The sequence below is a fragment of the Cenococcum geophilum genome, assembly GCF_001692895.1.
Source record: "Cenococcum geophilum 1.58 unplaced genomic scaffold K441scaffold_50, whole genome shotgun sequence".
Taxonomy (NCBI): Eukaryota; Fungi; Ascomycota; class Dothideomycetes; order Gloniales; family Gloniaceae; genus Cenococcum; species Cenococcum geophilum.
Window position 1 is genome coordinate 808233 of NW_027137608.1, and position 19590 is coordinate 827822.

General features: G+C 47.8%; 7 protein-coding genes across 7 annotated transcripts; 3 read left to right on the forward strand and 4 right to left on the reverse strand.

Moving 5' to 3' along the window:
• Nucleotides 1-1051: 1051 nt before the first annotated feature.
• Nucleotides 1052-1712, reverse strand: K441DRAFT_680623 (uncharacterized protein; the record flags this gene model as incomplete). Its single annotated transcript, XM_067651385.1, has 2 exons — nucleotides 1052-1630; nucleotides 1695-1712. 2 exons carry the CDS (start codon nucleotides 1710-1712, stop codon nucleotides 1052-1054), a joined length of 597 nt encoding a protein of 198 aa, XP_067499574.1.
• A 2019-nt stretch (nucleotides 1713-3731) lies between these two features.
• K441DRAFT_666749 (uncharacterized protein) lies at nucleotides 3732-4354 on the forward strand. The gene is made up of 2 exons (XM_067649704.1): nucleotides 3732-3936; nucleotides 3987-4354. Exons 1-2 carry the CDS (start codon nucleotides 3849-3851, stop codon nucleotides 4178-4180), a joined length of 282 nt encoding a protein of 93 aa, XP_067499575.1. The 5' UTR covers nucleotides 3732-3848; the 3' UTR covers nucleotides 4181-4354.
• A 1114-nt stretch (nucleotides 4355-5468) lies between these two features.
• On the forward strand, nucleotides 5469-7308 carry K441DRAFT_262297 (uncharacterized protein). Its single transcript, XM_067640822.1, has 3 exons — nucleotides 5469-5496; nucleotides 5647-6229; nucleotides 6289-7308. Exons 2-3 carry the CDS (start codon nucleotides 5860-5862, stop codon nucleotides 7248-7250), a joined length of 1332 nt encoding a protein of 443 aa, XP_067499576.1. The 5' UTR covers nucleotides 5469-5496; nucleotides 5647-5859; the 3' UTR covers nucleotides 7251-7308.
• Nucleotides 7309-7546: 238 nt separating this feature from the next.
• On the reverse strand, nucleotides 7547-8479 carry K441DRAFT_262307 (uncharacterized protein). The gene has a single exon (XM_067640823.1). The coding sequence runs from the start codon at nucleotides 8352-8354 to the stop codon at nucleotides 7845-7847; it is 510 nt and encodes a 169-aa protein (XP_067499577.1). The 5' UTR covers nucleotides 8355-8479; the 3' UTR covers nucleotides 7547-7844.
• Nucleotides 8480-9322: 843 nt separating this feature from the next.
• K441DRAFT_262326 (uncharacterized protein) lies at nucleotides 9323-12240 on the forward strand. The gene is made up of 2 exons (XM_067640824.1): nucleotides 9323-9572; nucleotides 9656-12240. Exons 1-2 carry the CDS (start codon nucleotides 9403-9405, stop codon nucleotides 11916-11918), a joined length of 2433 nt encoding a protein of 810 aa, XP_067499578.1. The 5' UTR covers nucleotides 9323-9402; the 3' UTR covers nucleotides 11919-12240.
• Nucleotides 12241-14141: 1901 nt separating this feature from the next.
• K441DRAFT_503076 (uncharacterized protein) lies at nucleotides 14142-14414 on the reverse strand (the record flags this gene model as incomplete). The annotated part of the gene is made up of 1 exon (XM_067642030.1): nucleotides 14142-14414. A coding segment is annotated over one exon (273 nt), but the record flags the coding sequence as incomplete, so codon positions are not given.
• A 900-nt stretch (nucleotides 14415-15314) lies between these two features.
• K441DRAFT_680627 (sodium transport ATPase) lies at nucleotides 15315-18875 on the reverse strand (the record flags this gene model as incomplete). The annotated part of the gene is made up of 5 exons (XM_067651386.1): nucleotides 15315-16127; nucleotides 16238-18155; nucleotides 18209-18303; nucleotides 18379-18505; nucleotides 18559-18875. The coding sequence occupies 5 exons, from the start codon at nucleotides 18873-18875 to the stop codon at nucleotides 15315-15317; spliced, it is 3270 nt and encodes a 1089-aa protein (XP_067499580.1).
• Between the last annotated feature and the right edge of the window lie 715 nt (nucleotides 18876-19590).

A 19590-nucleotide genomic window follows, 5' to 3' on the forward strand; every position in this document is an offset into this window, starting at 1 on the left:
CTAAGGAAAAGGAAAGGGGAGGTTAGGTAGTACCGCTTAAAGTTTTATATAACCCTTACGTCACATAACCGCAATCTACGGCAATCTATGGCAATTTGCCTGGCGACTTACCAGTACTATAACATTAGGTAATTTCGGAAGTTTATAGTAGATTTTAAGTAATATATTATTATTATATAATGTTTACAGTATATAAGCCTTATTTTCTTATAGTATATATTATTATCTTTATCTGGAGCCTAAGTATATATCTATAGATTAGAACATCGGGAAAATATTCGCAGGCTGGAATTCATTTGACAGGTAGTTTGAAATCAAACACTGCCAACTAGGCCAATTGCCTGCCAATTGCCTGCAGTTGACGTCGTTGACGTATTTGACGCGCAATCTACGTGCAATTGGCGCACTTGACACCCAACTTGACACCCACTTGACAGATTTTTTTATTTTCCTATTTTCGCTTATTTTCGCTTAGGCTCTAGTAAGCCCCCTAGCAACGCTATAAAAAATCTAATTACGTAATAATTATTTTTTAAAAAAGGGTACTTAAGAAGAGTCTTAATACGTGTATTATACGTGTATATATAATACTATAATACTACTACTTAAAAGACTTTAATATTTTTAAGTAAAATTAGTCGAATTGCAAGTTGCGCAGATTGCGCAGGTTACACGCAGGCTGCGCGCAGGTTGCGTGTCAAATGAACTCGACATAGGCTGGTTCGTCAAGTTGGTCAATGGCCTGTCAACGACGTCAACTGCGCGCCAATTACGCCGACTACTAGCAATTCGGGCCATTGATAGGTGACAATATTTTGCCGATGAAGTCTTTTCTTACTAGCGGTTTAACGACTCTATATTAAGAGAGTCTAATATAAGTATAAAAAGTAATAAGTCTACTTTAGAAGCTATAATATTAAAGTTAAATTTTTTTAAGGGGCGCTAAGAGGATCTGCAAATATTATAAATATAGCCAATACTCGCCAATATTGATTAGTGCCAATATTGATTAATCTGATTGGCCAATATTGAAAATGAAAACCACGCTGCCCTAAGAGCGGAGTACTTCTCGTGCTTTCGATGCAGCTTGGGAGAAATTCAACCGACCGCAAATTAGATTCCGGTAAAAGGAAGTAAAGAATTTCTCTACAGCATTCTCGCTTACTGCGAAAGACATCGCGAGGATATTCTTTACACCTTCTTGGGCAAAGGCTTTGGCGATATTGGCATCGTCGCCGCAATTTGCTCTTGCCGACTCGCAGGCGTTAAGCACGACGATGGGCACTTCATGTCGTTTGAGGATTCTTCCAACTTCGCGCGCTGTTGCAGGGGCTGTGCCATCTGCTATGGTACCATCTAGATTCTGTCTGCTGAGATAGAGGAAGGCGAACTTCGAGTTCTTAAGAGCTCCCTTCGGTGTACCTACTCTCCTATGCATGTCGGAATAGACGATATGAAAATAGTTCTGACCATGTAACACCTCCGCCATCTCTAGACGATCCCCAAGCGATTTCAGGGTCCCCGGTCTGACAACCTCTATGTTGACCTTCACGGCGCTGCCTGACACGGCGAAATTCCGTCGAACTTTGACGAGAATGGAAGATGCGACATAAGGCCGTATGTCACCGTCCTTGGCTGCATTTTTGGCTGTTTTTCGTGCGACGACCAACAAAACATTGATAGATGACACTAACCGGACAGTGCGTGGCCATGACCTGACCCTCCCAAGACCTTTAGGAGAGCTAATTTAGCTCTTCTAAAAAAGACTATTAGAGCCCTAACTTTAGGCTACTATAGACGATCCTATACTCGTAGGGGTAGCTTGTTCTCCTAGAAACGCAGACTATTACAAAAGGGCTGTGCGGTAGTCAAGCAGACACCCACACTATAGGATTACACGTCTAGCGAATTATCACTAGCTGGAGTAGTTCTAGAATGCATCTTAGAGGTTACTCCAAACTTGATTCATGCGAGAGCTTTCATTACAAGCGGGAATATCGCGTATATATGCAAGATGTCTAAAGTGCTTAACACTAACGTAGTTCACGAGCAAGCGGGCCACCCGAGCATGTGGGCCACCTCAAAAATTAAAAAATTCATACTTTAACATCTTAACAACCACTCAATAATATATTCTAATAATTTAGACTTGGACTTTTATACACACTTTACAGCTTCTATTAAAGTTGTATAGTAATTAGTTTAGTAGTTTTTAAGATATTATAATTTAGGGGCCAAAATAAAGCTAAATTACTATATCTTAAAAACCACTAAATTAATTACTATATAATTTTAATAGAGGCTATAGAGTGTATATGAAAGTCCAAATCTAAATTATTAGGGTTTATTATTAGGTGGTTGTTAAGATATTAAAGTATGAATTTTTTAATTTTTGGTGAGTTTTAAAGTGGCCCGCATGCTCGTGAACTACGTTAACGTATTCCACTAGTGAGTTGCGCACCCTAGTAAGCTGCGCAGCAAAAAACACACTAAAATCTAGAAAATTCGAACCTTTATATATTAACAATAATTTAATAATAAATTCTATAAGTTTAATCCTAGCCTTTTATATCTACTTTAAGACTCTAGTTAAAGTTCTAAAGTAATATATTTAGCTATTATTAAGATATTAAGTTATCCCTTAGCACGTTGATTTGGGTCCGTAGGTTATCGATAAGATCTAACTAATAGAATCAGTAAGATCAAGGCTCTGTGACCATACGCGTACTTTTGATTCTAGCGTTTGTACACGGGCCACTTCGTCTACGGACCCTAACGTGCTAAGGGAGCCTCTAATTTTTAACTAAATTACTATTTCTCTAGAATTAGCTAATAGAACTTCTAAACTTTAACTAGAGTCTTAAAGTAGATATAAAAGGCTAGAATTAAATTTATAAAATTTATTATTAGATTATTATTAAGATATAAAGGTTTACATTTTCTAGATTTTGGTGTGTTTTTCGCTGCGCAGCTTACTGGGGTGCGTAGGTCACTAGTGGAACACGTTAGCTATTGTGGCTTTGTCATCTTAGCAGTGATCTAAATTAAGATTATAGATATGCTGATAAGATAAACCTACTAGCGGTGTGGAAAACAGGCTTGCTCCAAACCTCGCACGACACCTTGTACGACACCTCACTCCCCAAGCTTTCATTCATTTTACAGCCCTTTAAACTTTAAATGCTTCCTATCATTTCCAACAAAAAATGGCTTTTCGCATTATGCCGAAGAATTTTCTAGTGCTGGTATGACATGATTCATTTTTGGCGCAGTCATTGTGGTGGCGTCGACGCTTGTGCTGGGATCTGCAGTAGTCAAGATAACCTTGTGCAGACTACACACCAGGGCTATCAAGAAGAACCTGAGCTTATTTAGAGGTGTATTGGCTCCAATACCAAGATCTGACATGCTAAAATGCTCTCGTCCAATCATCTTGGCCCTCCGCATCTCACCAACCTCGCTAAAGTCCTGCAGCTGCGTGGTTTTTGGGCAAATCGCTCATAGACACATGAAAATACCGCGTATGCAGACTGAACACTATCAAGCTAGGATCTTCCCTCGGCCATGATACTGTCTATGGTGTTCTTCATCGTGGTACCATGACTTCGCCATCCTCCTGACCGCTCTTATTTCGGGTCGATTAAGTTTTCCTGCGGTCGGCCTTCACGTACTGAGTTGGATATATATATGCCTTCTTGAAATTCTATGAATCCTTGCTCTTTCCTTTATTACTATCACAACCAATTCTCACTTGCCAATTTGCTTTACTCACTTTCCAGGTCAACAACTGCCTACTAGTGTATCATCCAATAATATCTACTCTTCGCTTGCCATTTCACTGAATTAAAATGCCTTGCCTTCCGTTTACGAGTACCCCCTCCCCTCCTTCTAATGCTCCCAAATCACACCCATCTATCATGCTCCATGCCCCTCCAGGTAATATCCATATCGCCAAGAAACTCCTGTCCATTTTAATCTTGAAATAGAAGACTCGTCATCTTCATCTTCCCTCCTTTCCCAGTCTACAAGCCAAACATCATCAGCCTACCGCAACCGCTACGCGGCATACCTCGCAGCTACCTTCAATATCAGCCTCGAAGCAGCCATGTCTGACATGGATCATCAACTAGCTCCTCGTCGCGCCTCAGAAATTTCCGAAGCAGACGTTTATCGAAGCTGACCCGCAAAGAATGGCTGAGGCGCTGTTTAAATTAGGTGTCTTGGTTGCTGGCCTAGCAGACATTGATTTGTTTTCGGAGGAATAGAGAGTGAAGGAGAGCGCTGGAGTGGCATGGGAGGGAATCTAGACGATGGAAATTTTGATGTCCCTTTTAGATAAGATTTGAACCTTTTGAAGCAATTCATTAACTAATTCGTTTTTTCTGACCTGCTCCCTTGCTTTGGATATTAGTTTGCAACCCAAATTCCTTCTATACAGAGGCCATATTTGTGAAAATATTTCGATTCCCTGGAATGAGCTGGTATTATTTCTCACGATCGACTCTCCAGGATGGTGCCATGATTTACAGAGCATTCTGAATGGCTATGAAAGCAGTGCTTTCATCAAACCGGACCCTTATCGACGGTTGTTTGGTTTGATTGATTTGGTCCAATCGAGGTTTGTTTAATATAGATCAAACCAATTAAACAAACTAATTGGACCAAATCAATCGTCTATTGGTTTAATAAATTGCTAGAACAGCCTTCCTGCCCTTATTATAAGCTAGTTACCTTAGGAACTAATCTCTTAGTGGAAATAAAGCTCTGGCAGGATGGTAGAGAGCCAATAGCCATAGATATCAGAGGTGTTAAAATCCTTCAAGCCTCGTGCCAGTGCTAGGTAGAAGGCGCCCGTTGCTAGGTGGGAGGCGCCCATTGCTAGGTGGGAGGCGCCCGTTGCTAGGTGGGAGGCGCCCGTTGCTAGGTGGGAGGCGCCCGTTGCTAGGTGGGAGGCGCCCGTTGCTAGGTGGGAGGCGCCCGTTGCTAGGTAGAAGGCGCCTATTACTTGGTGCAGAGGTGCCTGCGCTATATAGCGTGGATATTATTATAATCAAACCAATTAATAATAATTAATAATAATAATTATATTATTAATAAAACTTTATTGGATTAATAGGAGCACTACACGAAGGTTTATAGCTATAGGCTTGCAGCTAGAGTAATATAAACAATTAATTGTCAAACTAGATTAATCGAGTTTGGTTTGATTGATAGTTATTAAACCAAATAAACTCAGTTTAATATCAATCAAACGTCTGATAAGATGGTTTGAACCGTTTGGGTTTGGTTTGATGAAAGCACTGTATGAAAGGTGGTTTAGGATATGAAGAAGTTGGGAAGTAATATTGACTCTATGAACGTGAATTGGTGTAAATACATGCCGGATTTCTTCCTACATTTCGTAGCTGAGAACCCCCGTGGGTTTGTGAAAGCTTCTTCAAGCCAACAGAGCAAAAATAAAAGGGCGGTGCTATTTAGACGCCCCCTTTTTAATAGGTAGACACCCCCGCAATTCAGGTTTGGCGCCTGCCTCAATAGGTTAAAGTATCACGTGCGTTTGACTTATCAAAAAGAGGGTGTCCGAAGAGCACCGTCCAAAATAAAATTCTAACCGTCCAAGAACACCGGGCTAACCAATTTGGGTAGCATATACCTAAATAGATAAGCGGTTGAGCACCCCGTAAGCGCAGCCGAGGTTCCACTGTACCAGTTTTGTTATTGCTGCTACGGTGGGTTTAAAATTTTCTTCGTACTTTCATTCTTGATCCAAATTTCTCCCAAATTTCAAGTACGCCCATGTTTTGACGGAATCAGGGGTAGTTACATTATCTTCGAAGGTAACACCTACAGAGACAGAACATGGCAATGGCCTTTCGAAGCCCACCTAGGCCTGTTCCAATGCCAGTGTCGGGTGCTGACCTGATATCTATCTACGAGATTCAGTACAAGGACGCCCTCGAAGCGGGCAAGATAACGCCTCTAACAATTCCCTACCACTTCCTAAACTTCTTTATCCTGGTTGTGTATATCGTCCTGTCACCCTACGAAACAACGCAGAGATTACAGTTCCCTGTTCTTGGATTCATTGTCTGGCATTCAACTTCAATGTTGCTAAGTACTCGGACGCTAAACCACCCGTACGGCTCCATCATCGGCCTCTATTCCATCTGGTGTATCTACTGGTCCGCAACACTCATAATCTTCAACGACACTAAGAGAGATTTAAAAGGTTAGTGTATGGCCCAAATCAGACTTTGGTATGGCAGCATATGCCGACCTCCTTTAAAGACCGTATAGGCTGGGCCGTTGACCTGGCCACCACGCTGCGGGGCATCAACTGGTCCTTCCACTTCAGAGACAAATCGAAAATCCCCAAGCCACTCTCCAATCTCCGGCAAACACGTTCGACAAGCTTCTGCGGATGTCTGCTGCGCTTTCTACTTTCCTGCGCCTGTATTGACGTCCTTAAGCTCATAATGATGACGGATCCGTACTTCTGGGGCTACGCCCGAGCAGCAGCACCTTCCCACCTCCCGCCCTTCTTTCACCACCCGGCGATTCTTTCCGCATACCGCTCCGTTATAACAACGGCTGACATCAAAGTAGCACTGCACTATCAATGCGACCTCAACACCCTGATATCTACACAGCTGCTCGGTCCGGAAATTCTAGGCCCGGTCGGCGAGGCCTGGATGCATCCCCCGATTTGCGGACCCTTTTCTGCGGTTCTGGAAGACGGGCTGAACGGCTTCTGGGGGCAGTACTGGCACCAGATTTTCCGGATCGCATTTACATCTGCCGGACGCTGGGTAGTGCTGCAACTTGGTCTCGAGCCCGGAGCCCGAGGGGCAAGAACTGTGGTGACGCTGGTAGCGTTTTTAATGAGCAGTGTGTTGCATGCGTCGTCGACTTTGACGCTATGGGGCGAGACTAGGCCGTGGTTGGACGTTCGGTTCTTTCCGCCGCAGCCTGTGGGGATTTGGCTGCAGGGTCTGGTCCAAGGTGCCTTAGGGCAGAGGTACAGAGAGAAGTGGGAAGCAAAATGGACGGTGAACGCTGTGACTTCATTGCTGTGGTTCTGGGCTATGATGCCTTTGTTGGCGGAAGACCTTGCGGCTGGTGGCGTTTGGCTCTCCGAGCCGATACCTGTGAGTCCCTTAAGAGGGCTAGGTTTTGGCACGGGTTTTGGAATGCCAAAGAAGTGGTGGTGCTGGAGAGGTCAATGGTTTAGTTGGAATGAGCATGACTAGTGGAAGCGGGGAATTGCGATGTGAGCGGAAACCCGAACACTCTTAGTCGAAAGCTGAGACTATCGTGAAACATCGCTATTAGTTGGATTAGAACTACAGGTATAAATACAGTATCACTACATGCCTATTAGAGCTGAGTTTCGTCCAAGTGGTTGTGGTAGTGCCATATCAGGTATATAACCACAAGCACGTGAGAAGCACGTGCGCCCAGATTTGCCTGAGGATCGTACTCGCGCTTGACGCTGAGTCGACAATGCCTGGAATTCCATGATAGGATGTTAGGATGAAAAGGTTCAGTTGGTGAAGCCACCCGCGAGGTAACTTAGTATATTTCATTATGTTGTGTATGTCAAGATTGACTTTAAGTAGTTATACATTATATGCTTGCGTGACCAGTTCCTTCTACAATTATAGCCCACGTGATCAGGACTTCCCGAAGCATATAACAGCTTTGGCAGGCCACCCTCCCATATAAACCTCCAATGAATTAAGGCTCCAATTTACAGTGAACTTAGAACGTGGCAAATAAGAAGAAACCCCATGGAAAAGAACGAAATGCGTATGCAAGGAAGGAGAAATCTGGAGTGATCTAACTCATCCACCATCACGCGGGCGAGCTGCACCTAATTTGCTCGAAGATAGATCTCCATATGTTGCATGAGTATCAGATAATTCTGCGCTTTGATGTGCCGTCAAAAAATGAACGAGGCGGCCGGGATGGATCTTCGCAGCAGCCTCAATTGCCTGCCATGGTCCGTCTGCAGCTGTCTCGCTCAGCCATCTCTGCATGGGTAGAAAATTCTGTAGGATCGTACTGCGTTGATATCCCTGTGGGAGAACGGGTAGGATGTGTGGCCGTGTTGAAGGCTCTGTGATAGTGGACGAGTTTCTTTTTTGGCGGTTCAAGGTTGCATGCTGTTCAGGTAGGGTTGCCGCATGTCTTAATCGAGATTCATCCGTAGCCAGGCGAATTATAGACGCGGAGAAAGTCTCCGCTGAAACCGAAAAGGGGGATAGACGTAGGCTGTCACACCATGCTCCCATGTGTGAGAGGCATACGGGTGAGTCTTGCAAGGCCGACGGCGTTCGCGATCTTGATGACATTTTCCAAGTAAGAACGTGTGACCAGGGAGTTCGAATTTACGGTAGAATACAAGCGAGAGGAGGCAATAAAGTGATCGGTTGTATCATAAGCGTTAGGAAGGCAACCGAGCAACCCATCCCGAGGTACCTTTATATAAAAGCAAGAAAGTCTGCGTGAGCCAAAATGAACTTCCAAACACCGTTTTGGGAATAGAGCGCGTTGGATTTCGTAGAAGTAAATCCTAGGTAGTACTCCAGGTAGTAGCAACCCATGACTGTGGCGGGTGTGAAATTCCAAACACTGTTTCAGGGTGCGGTCTCTCCTCCCCATCCACGCAGGGCGGACTCACAATCAGAATTTCCAATTGCCCGATTTGGGGTATGGGATTTCGAGCGCCCATGCCGGAGCGGCGATGGAAATCCGAGAGGCGAGCTCACCGTTGGACTAGACAATCAACGGCGCCCTTCCAAGGTCTCGTCAGGCTGAAATGGTTTGTGAGCCCTTAATAATGATGCTTCGACGACAAAGAAAGGCTGACACGGACAAACATTGTTAGGGTTAGGCGAATTTCCAATTTCTACATTGCGTATAGCTCGTGGCACAAGAGGCAGGATTTCAGGCAGGGAGTACGTATCAGGTGTTCTAGACAGTCAGTTCTAGCTGAAAAGCACATCTTGCTGACATACGTTGTTGCGATCGGTTGCCAGATGTACTTGCCCAAGGCTATGGGCTATACCGAATTTGGTGTCTAGTTAGCGTGGTGTGGAGTCTTGGCTTGTCCTTCGTCAGCCTCACTACCTCCAAGCTCCGCCTTGGCGCCACTACCCCTTGGTTATGTGCGGTCTCTTTCCCCAATCTGGTAATTGTAAATCTGCCTTACTGCATTCCAACGTGCCTAGATGCCTGAAAGCTCACAAGCCCGGTTGACGGACTCATAAGGGAGCCTTGTCCAGCATGCTCGTCAAGACATTCATCCTACGACCGGACATCATTAAAGCTCTTTGCACGAAGTAGCTACAGATCCCTTCGAACTAACGGATCCCTTCGAACTACTGAATTCCTTGAAATATGTCATCACTGCAACAGTTTCGATTTAAGGGACAGGCGGCCCCACGTGCTAAGCCACTTCCTCCAGAGAAGTGGGAAGAGCATGAGGCAGAGCTCCGTGACCTATACCGAAAGATGACGCTCGATGACCTCATGGCCATGATGAAAGTCAGGCACAACTTTACACCGTCGTATGTTCCCTGTATGCGCTCTTTTTAACGTCCGTCTCTCGTTGTTGTCGCTTCTTGGGGGACAACGTTGCTGATTGGTTCAGTCGCCGTCAGTACATCTCTCAATTCGAGAAATGGGGTGTCCACAAGTACAATACTCCGAGCAAGGTTCTCGCCCGCCATGCAACCCCAGCGCAGCCTGCATCAGGTGCTAGAGCGAGTCAACTAGCCGAGGCCAATGAAAATACCCATTTGCTAGTGGACGACATCATGGATGACATACGGCTGGCTGGCGATCCTTTCCAAGATCCCGTTATTCCAACAAGCCCTCCAAAGCGGCCAAAAAGCCTACAGAGCCTGCAGAGTGTGGACGGAAGGCCGAAGGTCCCACTTAAGAAACGCCAGAGATTATTCGAATATAATCCATATGCGGATCTTGGGTTAGCGTTTGATGCTCGGGAGTGGTCCTCGTTAAGTTCTCAGAATGTGACTGCAACTCATCCTGACAGGATATCTCTGGGCGTCGTGGATAACGAACCTAACACGGACATTCATACACCCCGGTTTCGGGCAGCTGACAGCAATCGCCCAAACTCTGGTGATACAAGTGATTTAGACATAGCTATGTCAGCGACGAGCAGCATGAAAAGCTTAGAACTAAATGATAACAAGGACAAGGGCAAGGGCAAGGGTAAGTGGGAGCCCGTTCCCAGCCTATCCAGAGCCCTGTTGGCGGATGAGACCGTCAATCTTGAGCAACTACAATTCACTGGCCAGACATCGCAACAAGAGAGGCGATTTGACTGTAGTCGTACTATCGACACGTTCTCTGAAGCAGAAATTCATGACATGAAGCTGGCTGCAGACTTTCTCTACACGATAGGATTTGACGGAGACGCATTCGCGTTATACGTATTACTGTTAAAGCGATACAACCCGTCTTCGTACCCATCATCACGGATGACGATATCAGCCATGATCAAGTGTGCACGCTCTGCTTACTGGCCTTCTCAGGTTGAAATTGCACAGAGTCACTTGGAACAAAAATTCGAACAGCGAGACGAATCTACCGATGTGGAGCATTTCTTATTTCGAATGCTACTTGCAGATACATACGCTCGTCTTGGAGACCAAGAGTTTGCAAACCTCAATGTTGAACACGTCATGGGATGCGAATTCGCCAACGAACGCCTTCTTCTCCAGTTGCCGAACGAAGACCGATCTCTAGATCTTCTCACTTATCAATACCTCACCTATGGTCTTTCCTACAAAGATAATCTTGTAAGAGACGCTATTGCCCGCGATTGTATACCTCACGACTATCCAGTCTTTGAGGTGAGTCAGTTGGCCTTGCGTTTCTTGCAACAAACACCCGGTCCTTTTGCACTCCAGGGCGGTATTATGGGGAATCCTTGCATTCGCTCTTGCCTGCAGTGGTGCGTTGCCATGTTAGAATCCACAGCCATGATGACGGAATCGTGGGAGAGTGTCCGAGTCAATGACCAGAATTCTCCTTGGACAGAGCATTTCCGATTGTTTTGCTGCCTGTGGGAGTGTTGGCAAAGTCGACGAACGTATCAGGAGAGTTCAGAAGCCTTAATGTGGGCAAGTCAAGCTGAGAAGCTTATGGGGATTTCCGCCGCTGAGCTGCTCGGCACGTTATGTTGGATTATCGTGAGAGCTTCTCCCAAAACGGAGAACTCAGACTCCAATCTCATTCTTCTTCAAGCGCATACTAGGGCAGCATCATTGATGATGCGCTCGGATGAAGAACTTGGGTGCCATTTCCTTGACGAGTTTACCTACTTCGACACCTCTACTCGCATGTCACCGGAACAGAAAGCATTTCGAACCACAGCACGTGAATACGCCCGAAAATTCATTGAAAAGAGCCTAGACATCACCCTTCCAGAAGCGCAAGGCTCCTACGCTGAGCCCAACGAACTGACTGACCTATCGGAGATCCCAAGAATGAACATGTCCGCATCAAGGCAAGATCTCGGCATACTCGCTCCTACGCTCGCTCCTTCGCTCGGCTCTTCCACAGGGCTTTCATCCTTCGAACGGTCATTTCGGACAATGCCGCGCCGTATTCGGCAAAACTGTACACTTATGAGGCATAATCCAGCAATGGCATTACCATCAAGCGCATTCGCTAGAAACTCAAACAGCTATCTCACCTCGATGAGTGAATTGTCTCAGGCAATGGCGAGCTCTTTGAGCTTGGAATCACTCCGGACGGCAGGCACATCGGCGATGGAAAGAGCTTCCACCGTGTCAGGTAGGGTGAGGGAGAGAGTTGCGGAGTTTGAAGGAGGTCCGTTGAGTAATGCACACCATGCAATGCAGAGGATCATTAATGTGTGACCACAATTACTCTTTATCAAAAGTTGAGGCCGTTTATAACAACCTTAGTGATAAAAGAAGGTACGCATACAATTATCGGGGATCTATATGCCTCTAAGAGCTGAGTCTCTTACAGTACTTATTAATTAGAAGCACGTGGGAATCATGTCGGCCTAAATTCATTTAAGGGCATCCTTGGCTTAAACTTGACACTCTAGGGCCAAGTTACGATATTTCCGCATTATACTTGATAAAAACCTAATAAGTGTTAAATGGAGGAATATGGAATACTTTCCCGTGAGGCTGTGTATTTGAACCACCCCCGCTTACACATGATGTGTCAAAACTTGCTTTTCTTAGCCTTCTCTTAGACTCTACCATTGGCTTAAGCTCTAGGATTACATAGTTGTTGTCCTGATAGTGGAGATTCTTTTGGTATTAATACGTACACCCGCCTCACCAAACTGGTCTCGAGCCAGTCCGACCTGCTTTGCTACGACGGGTACGGAGGACGACGGAGGCCGGAATTAAAGACATCAAACAGAGAATTTCCCTCGTGTGTGAGGAACAAGACCAAGCTGCTCACAAGCTCATAGTTAGAAAAAGCGTACACAATGGCGCCTCGAAACACTCTCAGGATTCTAATAGTGTCGACGAGCCGCCACTAGATCCGGCACGCGCTCTCGCGGCTCTCCTGCTTTGCTTTCCGCTCGCCGCCTCTGCCGCCTCTGCCGCCTCTCTCTAGCAGGTCACGGGCTTTGGGACCAACCCCACATCTATCTCCTCGACAAACGCGTACACGGGAACCAGTACGCGACGCTAGCGAACACATACAGTTACATAGCCATCTACCCGGACTCGCCCAACACGTCGGACAAGTGCTGGGACGCCAGCTCGGCCCAGTCCGCTGCCGCACAACGGCGGCGGCGACGCCCAGGGCATCGTGTCGGTGGTGAAGTACGCGCCGCCGAAGTACAACGGGGACGCAGGCCGCGTCTTCGTCACTGGCACCTCCTCCAGCGCCATGATGACGACCGTGCTGTACGGGTCGTACCCGGACGTCTTCGCGGCTAGTGCAGGCTTTGCGGGCTTTGCGGGTGTCGCGTTCGGCTGCTTCGCCGGCAATAGGTACGGCGTGTGGAGCGACGCGTGCGCGAAGGAGAACGCTGTCAAGACGGGTGCTGAGTGGGCGGCGCTGGTGACGGCCGCGTACCCGGGCTACTCGGGCTTTGGGCCCAAGATGCAGGTGCTCCACGGCACCGCGGACACGACGCTGTATCCGCAGAACCTGCAGGAGAAGATCAAGCAGTGGACGGCCGTGCTGGAGCTCAGCGCGACGGCGAGCAACACGACGAGCAATACGCCGGTAGGTGGACGCGGTATCGGTATGGGTTTACTTTTGAGGTGCACTCGGCACAGAGCGTCACGCATAGTATCCCGATTCAAGAGAGCACGGGATGGCGTGATTTGGCCTGACGTGCACGAGCGAAAGCTGCTATTCGAGGTCAAATAGCGGGAGTAGTGGGAGTACGGGAGCTCAAGGGGTTCGGCAACGACGGCACTGACGACGGTTGTTATGGCAGCGGCGGGATCGACGGCGACAGCAGGGTCAGGGGGCACAACCGGCGCAGCACTTTATGGGCAGTGGCGAGTTGAATTTGATATCCTGAGCTAAGAAGTGTGCTGGTATTTTGTAGCGGCGGTATTGGATGGACTGGAGCGACGACTTGTGTGGAGGGCACCTGTAAGGTCCTCAGTGACTACTATTCGCAGATAAGCAACCAGGGCTTTCTAGCCTTTTTCATGGGAGCACGAGCTAACTAAGAATCATTTTCAAACAATGCACTTAAGAGACATTAGGAGTAATTCTAAAATAACGTCCAATCTCATGCCTCCCCCCAATACCATATCATTTCTCATATCACAATAAAAGTACATGTACAAGCCAACAGCGCCCTTTCCGAACTCCCAACCCCAACCCAACCCGCTCAAAAGAACACCTACGAAAGCACTCCATGGAAAAACCTCCTCTCACCCTTACCTCCATATATGCAAACAGGTCACAATCGCCGCCAGCGTCCCCGGCAACCCAATCCCAATCCCACACCCCAACGCAATCTTCTGATCCAGTGTGAGCCCCCCTCCCGTCCCCGTCCCCGTCCCCGTCGGGATAGGCGCCGCACTAGTCCGCGTCGCCCCATCCACTGTCGAACTACTCGGCGCCTCCACCGTACTCGTGACGAACCCGCTCGACGTCGGCGCTAACGTCGACGATGCCACCGCACCATTGCCAGCAGCGACGAACTGGGCTTTGGACATGGCGAACGAGGCCTCGGAGGCAGCGCAGTCGGCGAGGAAGACGTCGGCGGAGGCGGCGAGGCCCGCGGCGTTGCAGCTGAGCCCGATGCAGTGCGCGATGGTGTTCAGGTAGGGGATGTTGGCGCAGATGCAGCTGTCGTCGGTCTGGAGGCAGCTGGTGGGGTAGACGTCGTAGGCGCAGGTCTGGGCGCAGACGGGGAAGTGGTAGACGTTTAGGTTTTGGGCGAGGGCGAGGGGGAGGAGGAGGAGGAGGTGGAGGTGGTAATAGTGGTGGTGGAGGAGAGGGAGAAGGAGGGTGGAGGGGAGGAAGGTGGAGGAGTTGCGGCGGGGAGGCATCGCGGGAGCGGTGGAGCGGCGGAGAGGACTGCGGGGGTTCGTGGTATCGTGGTTCTTGTTGTGATAGTCCTTGTCGCTGTGGCCCTCGTCGAGGACGGCACTCTCTTGATGAGCATAGTACTGGGGCCTGCGACGTGACGCTCCTATAAAGACCGCCTGGAGCCTCCGGGGCTGATTGCGGACGTTTCTACAGCTCAGCCCGGTTGCGTTTTTGGGGCTCAGCCATGCCATGGTGGCCGCTTACCGACAAACTCAAGAAATAGAGTTGCTTTGAGCGCCACGGCGTTTCTCGGTACTGCTTTCACTGGCCCGAACCTCGTTACGTTGTGCATGGTGGAGTTTTGAAGCCAGGCTGTGAGTTTCTTGGCACCCCTTTTCTAATCAAGACGTCAGCCACTTTTGGCTTGACGAGGCAGCAGTTCAGGAAGCGCAGAGATTGGTTAGTATCTATGATTCGGTACTGGCAATTGGGCAGTGTCTGAAGTGGAGAGCCTAGGGGTGGAAGGCGTTGACGGTAATAGCCCCTGACTAACAGCAAATAGCGGTAAAGTTATTTAAGAAACTGGGAATTTAAGGGAAGTGACGATCCGGCTGCCTCTCCGAAATCCAAACTAATCGCAACAAGCATAACACAATTTTGAAAATTAAGTCACCTTGAGTTTATCGACCCCAGTACGAAGCACTTCTTCCATTTCGGGTTCAGATATACATGCACCTCCCTCGCGAGGCTGAGCCGAGTGTGTCCCGAACGGTGAGTAGACCTTATTCCTTTTTCCAGTTACCAATCCTAGCCACGCCTTCCAACCCAGCCCTCATCTCCGCGTCTTGCCGGGTCAGGACACGGATTTTGCCACTTGCAATACCAAAGCGACGTTTCAAAGCCTTCCAGGACTCCACTAGCGCTACATATATGAGCACGCAGCTAACAACGATGCCCCATTCCCATGTAATGCTCGAGTGTTTGAAGACCTGTCGGTTTACCACTGGGATATAAACGACAGGAAAGGTGATAGCGAAGCCAGCCACTACCGCCCAGAATAGGAAGCGATTGCGCCACACAGTGGGGAAGATTGAGGAAGGTCCAGAATGCTTTGATGTAGGATCGAGATTAAAGAGCGACCGAGAGAAATGCTTCACTTCCCAGGCTGTCGCGAGGAGAAGGAAGGACAGAGTTGAATACGTGGTCGACCGGGCCCGGAAAACTATGTCGCAGCTTGGATTCCAACCCTCGTTGCAGCCAGATCCAAGATCTCCGTTGCCCAAGCCGTATGCGATGGAGGCGAATGCGACGAGACATAGAGAACCCATGAAGATTCCATAAATGAATTTGTCGGTGATGAGTTCGCGGGTAAACACGCCAACGCGGAGGTCGTGCGGTGGGCGGAACATGATGTCCGCCTGAGGTTCTTCCAGTCCGAGGCCGAGCGCTAGAAATGATGAGGTTATCAGGTTGACCCAGAGAATCTCGAGTGGAGAGAGAGGGAAGACGGAATGGTTGTCATCGTCTTTGAAAGCCAGAGCAATCAAGAGAAGGATGACTTGAGCGATATTGGAAATAAGAAGATGCATTAAGAACTATGTTACTGTTAGCAGGTCTAGTAGCACATTAGTGACTAGCTTTGGTGAGGAAAGTCACAGGACAATAAATGGTAGTACAATATTACGTATGGAAGATATTGGCTTACCTTCTGGATATTGTCAAACAATCGTCTTCCTTCCTCGACAGCTTTCACGATAGACGCGAAATTGTCGTCCGTAAGGACCATATCGGCGGCTTCTTTGGCCACATCACTTCCATTCAAACCCATTGCAATACCGACATCAGCGTGCTTTAACGCAGGTGAATCGTTCACACCATCGCCTGTCATGACGCAAAATGCTTTCTTTCTATGCATGGCTTCGACAACCCTAACTTTCGTTGTGGGGCTACACCGGGCTAGCACCAAGGGGAGGGTATCAATGGCGTCAACATCCGCATCTGATAATTTATCGAATTCTTCAGCGGACATAATTGCCATCCCTCGACTGGCATTTGCTGCAGTTGTATTGAGGATGCCGACTTGGCGCGCTATGGTAGTTGCAGTTCGGATATGATCTCCAGTAAGCATATGCACTGTGATCCCGGCAAGCTGACAACGACGGACAGCCTCAGTTGTTTCAAGGCGAGGTGGATCGTACAAGCCTACAAGTCCAGCGAATTGAAGGTTTCGCTCAACAAGATGGCGTTCTGATAAGTCCTCTTCAGCAGAAATGGCTTTATGGGCCACGCAAAGCACTCGGAGTCCTTCACCGGCCATATTTTCTGCGATGGAGCAAATCTGGTCTCTCTCTTGATCGGAGTTCGACAATAATGGAAGGACAACCTCTGTAGCTCCTTTCATGAACACTTCAACAATACCAGTCCTGGCATTCCGGTAAATAACTGTCATCCTCTTCTTAGCCGAATTGAATGGAAATTCAGCCTCCTGTTGCATATCTCCACTTTCGAGCAACATGGACTTTCCCATATTAAATCGCAGTGCCAGCACATGAAGAGCAATTTCCGTAGGTTCTCCAACAGCTGTCCATTCTTCTGGGGAGTTCGTAGAAGATGACACAGACTTGTCATGGGTTCTATACACTGAGGAGAGATTACAGAAAGCAATCGCCCTCATGAATGTGGCTACCGCTAGCGGATGGTCATCCCTGCCACTCTCGATATAGTCGTCATTGAGTTTGAGGTGACCACTGGCCGGATCAAATGGGTTTGTCGTTTCATGAACTGTAAGGTTACCGATTCCAGGGATCCACGCTTTGTGGGCAATCATTTTCCCTTGGGTAAGGGTTCCAGTTTTATCAGAGCAGATGTTGGTAACTCCGCCTACTGCCTCTAGAGCTTGCATCTTTCTTACAATAACATTTCCTTTGCTCATTTCTTTGGTTCCCATCGCAACAGTGATAGTCAGGACGGCAATGAGGGATTCGGGGATCACCGCCACGGCCACACATATACCGTAAATAAGGACTTCACCGCTTACATTCCATTTGTTGGTAGAGAAAACGATGATGGCCAGTAGGATCGCCAGGCTGAAAAGGAGAAGAGCGAATTTGCTTAGCTTGACTTGGAGAGGTGTACCCACTAGACCGAGGATGTTTTTGATACTATTTTGGAATGATTTCAAAGCTCGAAGGAGCTTGTTCGAGCTCTCAGATTCAGTGGAATTTTGGCGAAGTAGCCCGGCAATCTTTCCTACTTCCGTTCGCATTCCGGTGGATATAACTATACCCGTTGCTCTTCCTGCCGTCATGGTACTAGCTGAGAAGGCCATGTTTGAGCGATCACCTAATGGTAGGGACTTTTCAGCAAATGTAATGAACGGATTTTTGGAGGCCGGCATGGATTCGCCGGTAAGCAGAGCCTCGTCGGTCGATGCATTCATTCCATCAATAAGCCTCAAATCTGCAGGCACGACATCCCCAACTGCAAGTTGAACAACATCACCAACGACAAGCATCTCTGCTTTAATGGTGATTATTTTGCCTTTGCGGATAACTTTTGACGTGGGTGCAGAAAGCGCGTAGAGAGACATTATTGTCTTCTCAGCATGGCAGTCTTGTAGGAACCTGGAAATCATTCATCAGCGCGTGCGATTCAAGATTCCACAATTACACCATACCCTACAACTACATTTAGGAGGATTACCGCAGTAATGACACCACCTTCAATATAGTCGTTGATTCCAAAAGACAAGCCCATTGTCATAGCGAGTACCTGTTCAATGGGTAAGCATGTCCGCACTTTCTTATTTTGTACTAACCCGCAACCATGAAAGTACATGGCACGTACCAATGTGAGGCTATTCGACACCTGCCTTAACAGAATTTTCCACAAGGATAACCCTTCAGCTCCCTCAACCTTGTTAGGTCCATTTTGCTGAAGGCGAGACTCTGCTTCAATGTTACTGAGCCCATCTCTGTCGCGGAATTAGCTGAAGGAAAAAAAAATACAAGTTGCGTGGGAACGTACCGTGGATCAACACCTAGCACTTGGGCAACTTGAGAACCAGTGAGCGTATGAGCAGTCTTGTATAATTCAGGCCAATTCTCATAACAAATATTGGTAGTAATATCAGGGTTGGTTGATAGTGTATCGATTTGGAAGGGCAACGGAAGTGCTTCTCGAAGTGAGAGGTTCTCTTTATTGCTTACGCCAGAGGTCCGTACGGAGACCTCAGCTGGTGTTTGGGGTGCCGGCAGAGCCGGAACAATACTATATTTCCCGGAACCACATATGGGATGCTCGGATGGCTCCTCGACAGAAGGCTTGGGGTTCTCTTCACCCATTCAAGAGGAGTAATGAACGGCAGGGTGAAAAGTGCGATAACGCAAAAGAGGAAAAGATATATGCAGAGGTAAGGCGATAGGCGCTTTTCAATGTTTTGGGGGCGGGGTAACATGGCAGCTAAGGGATAAGTGGTTGGTTGTTCCAAGACTGACAGCTGTTTCCCCAACTCTTGGTATGACCGAGTGTACCTTGGCTTTGTCATTGACTCTCATCTCGCTCGGCCGGGTGGAGCATGAACCCAAGCTCAACCCCGCTGCCGAGACTTTGGGGTGGAAATAATTCTTTAGGAGCTTGCATGGCTGACTTGGATCAGGGAGTGTCGTGACAGTAGAGTGGAGGGGAAAGTTGACGCAAATGCCCAGCACCCCATGCAATTCCGCCAGTCTGGTAGTTTGGCGAGTACGCGTCTCGTAGTCTCTAACTTGGATTTCATCATGGCTTGCAAGAGATCAGAAACTGATGGCAAAATACTACTGAACGTGGAGTAAACGGTCAAGTCTGAGTTGCAAGCGGAACGTGGTCGGCCCGTTTGAGGGACGAACGTGGACAGGGTTAGCACCACAGCAGGGTAGTATTTGCTAGGCCGATATGAACTTCGCTCTGGCTGAGCCCCCATTTAAACATTAAACAGCCTATCCATGCACTTCGTGGCTAGTGATAGCCAGGGTAAATTACCTCTACAAAGCTACAGCTGAATGGAGCAACAAATCCAAA

Bases quoted from the DNA above. Each gene is read 5' to 3' on its own strand.
- K441DRAFT_666749 (XM_067649704.1), top strand. From the start codon at position 3,849: ATGCCTTGCCTTCCGTTTACGAGTACCCCCTCCCCTCCTTCTAATGCT. The intron at 3,937-3,986 runs GTAATATCCATA...ATCTTGAAATAG, and splicing joins CATGCTCCATGCCCCTCCAG to AAGACTCGTCATCTTCATCT.
- K441DRAFT_262297 (XM_067640822.1), top strand. From the start codon at position 5,860: ATGGCAATGGCCTTTCGAAGCCCACCTAGGCCTGTTCCAATGCCAGTG. The intron at 6,230-6,288 runs GTTAGTGTATGG...CCTCCTTTAAAG, and splicing joins CACTAAGAGAGATTTAAAAG to ACCGTATAGGCTGGGCCGTT.
- K441DRAFT_262307 (XM_067640823.1), bottom strand. From the start codon at position 8,354: ATGTCATCAAGATCGCGAACGCCGTCGGCCTTGCAAGACTCACCCGTA.
- K441DRAFT_262326 (XM_067640824.1), top strand. From the start codon at position 9,403: ATGTCATCACTGCAACAGTTTCGATTTAAGGGACAGGCGGCCCCACGT. The intron at 9,573-9,655 runs GTATGTTCCCTG...TGATTGGTTCAG, and splicing joins AGGCACAACTTTACACCGTC to TCGCCGTCAGTACATCTCTC.